General features: G+C 42.6%; 1 protein-coding gene across 1 annotated transcript; it reads left to right on the top strand.

Moving 5' to 3' along the window:
* Nucleotides 1–3,213: 3,213 nt before the first annotated feature.
* Nucleotides 3,214–5,880, top strand: LOC104506058 (FCH and double SH3 domains protein 2-like; the record flags this gene model as incomplete). Its single annotated transcript, XM_010146868.1, has 3 exons — nt 3,214–3,347; nt 4,697–4,751; nt 5,734–5,880. Coding segments are annotated over 3 exons (336 nt in total), but the record flags the coding sequence as incomplete, so codon positions are not given.
* Nucleotides 5,881–6,253: the final 373 nt, after the last annotated feature.

Below are 6,253 nucleotides of genomic sequence, written 5' to 3' on the forward strand. Positions count from 1 at the left end.
GTGGGATGAGCAGGGTGGGGTTCACAGGTGGAATGGGGGGGCTTAAAGCCCTTTTCCAACCCAAATGTTTCTATGATCTTTGTTTTCCAAATATTTAGATTTGATGTTTTCCAAATATTTAGATTAGATGTTAGGAAGAAATTCTTCCCACAGAGGGTGGGGAGGCACTGGCACAGGTTGCCCAGAGAAGCTGTGGATGCCCCATCCCTGGAAGGGTTCAAGGCCAGGCTGGATGTGGCTCTGAGCAACCTGGTCTAGTGGAAGGGGTCCCTGCCCATGGCAGGGGGGTTGGAACTAGATGATCTTTAAGGTCCCTTCCAACCCAAACCATTCTATGATTCTATGATTCCTTGACTTGGTAACATATAGAAACTTCATTGTTATGACTCTTTTTAATACTGAAGTGGAACAGTTTCAGAAAATCTCATCATAATTTGCTGAAAGATAGTGCTAAATCGCAAGGTGACATCGGAGCAGGGGTAATAAATGTCTCTCCTTTACACTACATCTGACCTCTGAGGAAAGGTAATCCCTGTCCGTTGCTCAGCAGCTCTCGGACACCGATGAGAAGGCTGTTTTGAGGGTAGCAGCTCACCCCTTGCCATTATCGTTCCCAAGAGACCTTGTAAACGTATCCCGTGAGTGATGTCGTGTTTCATATGTTGGCCTTGGTGGAGAAGACAGAGCTGCCATGTACGGTCATCAGGCATCCTCAGGGAAGATGATGTGGTCACCACTGCAGACGTTGGCAGGGATCTGCACCAGAAGACTGAAAGGCAGATAGAAGAAAACCACTCTGCGTGGGGGCAGTGCAACGTGAAACCATCTCTGTCAGCGCTCTGAAACACCTTTTTACATAGCCAGTATCTACCCAACCCCAAACCCCTAAATGCAGCCAGTCTCCTGACAATCTTTTATTCTTCAGGGATGCAAAAGCAGAGATGATTTTATGCCTTCAAAATGATCATGTTAACAACTGGGGTTATTTGATATTTTAATTTTTTGATGCCTGCAGGAGGCTTCAGGGATCAAAATACTCATTGATATAGCAAAACCCCAGTCCTTTTGAAATGTTTTTAGGTCTCTGTCATCTGTCCAATATATACAGATTTTTCTGCCTTTCATTTTTCTGTCATACACTCAGAGGTCTTTAGACATCCCAATGCTGCCCTCCACCACTCCCCAAACCACCCACCTCAAAGCTCACCTTATGGAGCCCATTGTTGGTTGGCCTGCACACAGCAAACACTGGATTTAGTGTGAACTTAGATGGGTTTTTATGTGTTTGGTAGCCAGAAAGGAATTTGATGTTTTTAGTGAGAGCAGAATTGTGTGGTGAGAAGACGAGCAATTTCTACTGACCAAACCAAAAGGTTCCTTTTTTTAGAGGTGGCTGGATATTATTTTTAACACTTGTTGAATACAGTGAAATTAATTCTACGTTGTTGGGATTGCATCACCTTATTAGTCTGGCAGTGCTGGTTGAGGGGGTTATATGCATTAATAATAAGCGTAATGAAACACTTTAGGTGTTTAGGGGAGATGTTGAGTATGAGGAAGACATGTGGCACCTTGAATGGGAGAAGAGGGGGTGTGATGATGATGTGATAGAGATGGGACCTTGGGACTGGTCGTTGAAGGACAGAAGGGCAAAGTGGCTTCCTTACACAAGCTTGAGGCTCTGCCTCTGAGTATTTCCTGGAGCCTTCATCGACTGCATCTAGTCTGTAATACCGATAATGAAATATAAATGCATTGAAGTATCGCTCTCATATGTACATAAGTTGGTTCAGGTAGAAATAAGTCTTTACAAATCTCTTTTAAAAGACAGTATAATTCTAGACATTGATAATTAACGGTTGTTCTGTTAAGTAGGTCCTTGCTGCTTAACGGAGGTCCTTTCCCACAATGTTGTTTTGAAGCTGATAGGATGTTTGGAGAATTGCTGAATAGTTTAGTTGCTGTGGGTTAACCACGGGCAGCAGCTCAGCCCCGCACAGCCGCTCGCTCACTCTGCTCGGGCAGGATGGGGGAGAGAATCAGAAGGGTAAAAGTGCCAGACTTGTGGGTTGAGGTAAAGAGAGTTGATTAGGTAAAGCAAAGTAAGAAATTTATTCACTCCTTCCCATCGGCAGGCAGACGTTCAGCCATCTCCAGGGCAGGAGGTCTGCATCACAGGTAACGGTAATTTAGGACAACAGACCCCATCACTACAAATATTCCTCTTCCCTCCTCCTTCCCCCAGCTTTTATTGCCAAGCGTGACGTTGTATGGTTTGGGATACCCCTTGGGTCAGCTGGGGTCCGCTGTCCCCACCATGTCCCTTCCCAACTCCTTGTGCAACCCCAGCCCACCCACTGGCCAGGCAATGTGAGAAATAGGAGAGACCTTGAGGCTGTGTAAGCACTGCTCAGCAATAGCTAGAACAGCCCAGTGTATAGACACAGTTTTGGTCGTAAATCCAAAACACAGCACCATAAGAGCTACCATGCCAAAAAATAACACTCTCCCAGACAAAACTAGTATGGTAATTTTTCTGCTATTCCTTTGAATACTGTTTTCTGATATTAAAAGGTATGTCGTAATTCTGGATGGGTCCTGTTAATGAGAGGAGGTGGAATTATTATCATCCCTTGACTAGCTGTGCACTTTAAGCCTTTCAGTTTGCTTTGTGAACTACACTGATTTCTGACATAACCCTGTTGGTTGGAAAAGCGCTCGAAATCGTTTAAGAAAAATGAGCTCTTAAAGGGATGTTTATCCAGTTGTTCTTGTTGCTGTTGTGTTGTTGTGTTTTACATGGCAGCTTTTGTCTTCTGTTTTAAATTTTTAGAGAAAGAAAGATTAATCATTTCTTCTGTCACCTCTGGTAGATTGCCTTTGGATTTTTCCCAATTGTATTCCGATTATTTCAACTAATTACCTCATCAAAAGAGGTAATTAGTTGAAATAATCAGAATACAGAACTTTCAGAACTTTTATGTTTAATTTGCAAGTTCTCGTTGAATTTGAATCGTTAGCGGCAGAAAGAAAAACACAGTTTTATGTTCTGATCAGCTTTAAAAGAAAGACATGAATAATTGAGCAGGAGTGACTTGGAGACGGCGTCGTTTCGTATGAAATACAAGGAAGAGTAGTAAAACAATGATGACAGTAGTATTTGGATGCAAAAACCCATTAATGTGTTTTCTTTCCCGAATGCCTTTTTTCCAGTGCGTGGACCAGTTGACAAGGATCCAAGCTGAATTACAAGAGACAGTAAAAGACTTAGCTAAAGGCAAAAAGAAATATTTTGAGACTGAACAGATGGCTCAAGCGGTGCGGGAGAAAGCTGATATTGAGGCCAAGTATGTTTTTATAATAGCATATGTATAAATAATTGCGAGCGTGTAAAGCACATTTGTACTGGTGTTAGCTTTTTATGCTTGATATTCTTTTAGAAGAAAGATAATTGCTTTCAGTGAGCTCGTGCCAATTTTTCTTTCTTTTTGCTTCTATACATTTTTATAACCATTCCAGCCCTGATAGTCAAGTAGAACTCATGTGGGCCTGGTTTTCTGGGGAGGAAGTTAAAGTCCTTAAATTTGATGGCTTGATTTTGAGAGGACAGTGTGCGTGCTGGCGCTCTGTTTGATATTAAAGGCTGCTTACTTCCTTTTCTCTCCACAGATCTCAAATTTGGTATCGTCCCTTTTGGGCGGGGAGAGGGAATGGGACACTGGTTTTCATTTTTTAACATAAATCTTTGAGGCTGTAGGTTTTCTTATGCTCCTTGACATCCTGAAGAGGTTGATTTCCTTCCTTTCAGGAAAGCAAGTGACTCACATGTTTTCAGTTTGGTGTCTGGCCTGTTTTCTGGGAGTTTGCCTTACCCTTTTTTGCAATTTCATTTCCTTTTTTTTAATCTTATTTTGAGAAATTCCTCAGAGTTGTTCTCAGGGAATTCTTAAGGAATGAAAGGAGATCACAGTTTCATTAGAGAATTTTTCCCTCTTTCACTGTGAGGGCTGGATGATGAAGAGAAGAACTTTGACAAGATCACCTGTAATTCCCAAAGGAAGTAAAAAACCCCACCAAACAAAAAACAACTAAAGAACCAAAAACCTGAGCTTGGGAATTTACGGCCACATTCATATTGCAGCAACATCCAGGTTAAACTTACTTGATGTGTTACTTACTTGATTTTGTTTTCTCTTCACCACCACGTTTCAAATAGCTAAGAATTTCCTTCTTTAATTTCTCTTCCATTAATCCAAATGTGAGAGTCAGACCCATTCTGCTTGCTGGAACATAACTACCACTGATTTTGCATTAACATTCCATCAGGTGACCAGTAGCTCTGGTTTACAGCACTTTGTGTCTGGAGGGCGAACTCAGAACCCAGCAAACACCAGAATAACTTGACTTGCAGCCACCACCCAAGTTCCCTTTCACCACGTATTTAAATTTTGTTCAAAAATCAGGGTAAGCTGTGCAAAAAATTTCAGAAAATTCAGTGAAGCAGCTATTGATACAGCTCAACGAGCTTTTTAATATTTTCCTTGATCCTTAAGCTTTTCGTCAAAATACACCAAAAAAATTCAGGCATAAAAACTTAACTAAAATTTTGCAGAAATGAAGGGCAGTGGCCTGTTTATCCTATACTTTTGTAGAAAGAGTATAAACCGGTAATCTCTTGTGTTAATTTTTGTTTCAGGTCCAAACTTAGTCTTTTTCAGTCAAGAATAAGCTTGCAGAAGGCAAGTGTGAAGGTAAGTTTAAAAAATCCTCTTAGTGTTTCTTATAATCATGTTTTGCAGCTAATTCCATGAGGGCGTATGACCAACGTTGTCTGGAATCTCCAGGTGACTGAGGTTTTGGATGTTATATTGTTAGAGAAGTGAGGAGATCAGAGCAGACTCTTCCGGCAGTCAGAGAGCAGAATTGCATAGGACCACATTTAGAAATTTTTTCTAGTTGGGGTTAAAACTGTTTTTAAAGGCTGCATGTGAAATTACCCAGTGCATGAGGGAAGAAAACATTAGAAATCCTCTTACTGTTAACAAAAATGTTAAATTATTAATCCCTTAAAATTCTGACTATCTTAATCTCTCCCCCTGTACTGTGCTCTGGGGAGACCCCACCTGGAGTGCTGCATCCAGCTCTGGGCCCCCAACAGCAGAAGGACACGGAGCTGTTGGAGCGAGTCCAGAGGAGGCCCCGGAGATGCTCCGAGGGCTGGAGCCCCTCTGCCCTGGGGACAGGCTGGGAGAGTTGGGGGGTTCAGCCTGGAGAAGGGAAGCTCCGTGGAGACCTCAGAGCCCCTTCCAGTGCCTGGGGGGCTACAAGGAAAATGGGGGGGGACTGTTTCCAAGGGCAGGGAGTGACAGGACAAGGGCTAACGGGTTTAAATTGAAAGTGGGGAGGTTTAGATTAGATATCAGGAGGGAATTCTTCCCGCAGGGTGTGGGGAGGCACTGGGACAGGTTGCCCAGAGAAGCTGTGGATGCCCCATCCCTGGGAGTGTCCAAGGCCAGGCTGGATGAGGCTTGGAGCAACCTGGTCTAGTGGAAGGTGTCCCTGCCCATGGCAGGCGGGTTGGAACTGGATGGTCTCTAAGGTCCTTTCCAACCCAAACCATTCTATGATTCTATGATCAATACATACTTACGCATGTTAATTTACTAGTAATAGATGTTTGGTCATTTAACTTCTCATTAATACTGATCTTTTAACTTCCATTTCTTGTCGTAGTTAAAAGCACGACGATCCGAGTGTAATTCCAAGGCTATCCATGCAAGGAATGATTATCTTCTCACGTTAGCAGCTGCTAATGCGCACCAAGATCGCTATTATCAAACAGACCTAGTAAACATTATGAAGGTAAGGAAGCTAATTTATGTACGAGGGTTGGGAAACGTGAAAACCTGGAATGCAAAATGAGTGAAGTACAAAATCTCGGGTTGTTGTGCGCCGGCGAGGTTGATTTTTCCGATACTCTGCGGTAGATACGACTGCAGTGCAACGGGTAGGTTCTGTGGTAGCATGCGGGGTACTGGGTACCAATTTTCAATCCCCAGAGCTAAGCAGTCACCTTGATTTTTTTAATTCCCTTTTTGTTTTTAGAAAAACTTGGATAAAGGAACCAGGTTTATAAAACCAAGACCTGTATTTTCCCTTCGCAGTCAGAACTTAAGCAAACTGGAGATTTTCTGTAGCATATCCCACAATCCTTCTTTTGTATCCCATTATCTAATCAGAACATTTCTTTATG

This window comes from Eurypyga helias, unplaced genomic scaffold (assembly GCF_000690775.1).
Source record: "Eurypyga helias isolate BGI_N326 unplaced genomic scaffold, ASM69077v1 scaffold18422, whole genome shotgun sequence".
Taxonomy (NCBI): Eukaryota; Metazoa; Chordata; class Aves; order Eurypygiformes; family Eurypygidae; genus Eurypyga; species Eurypyga helias.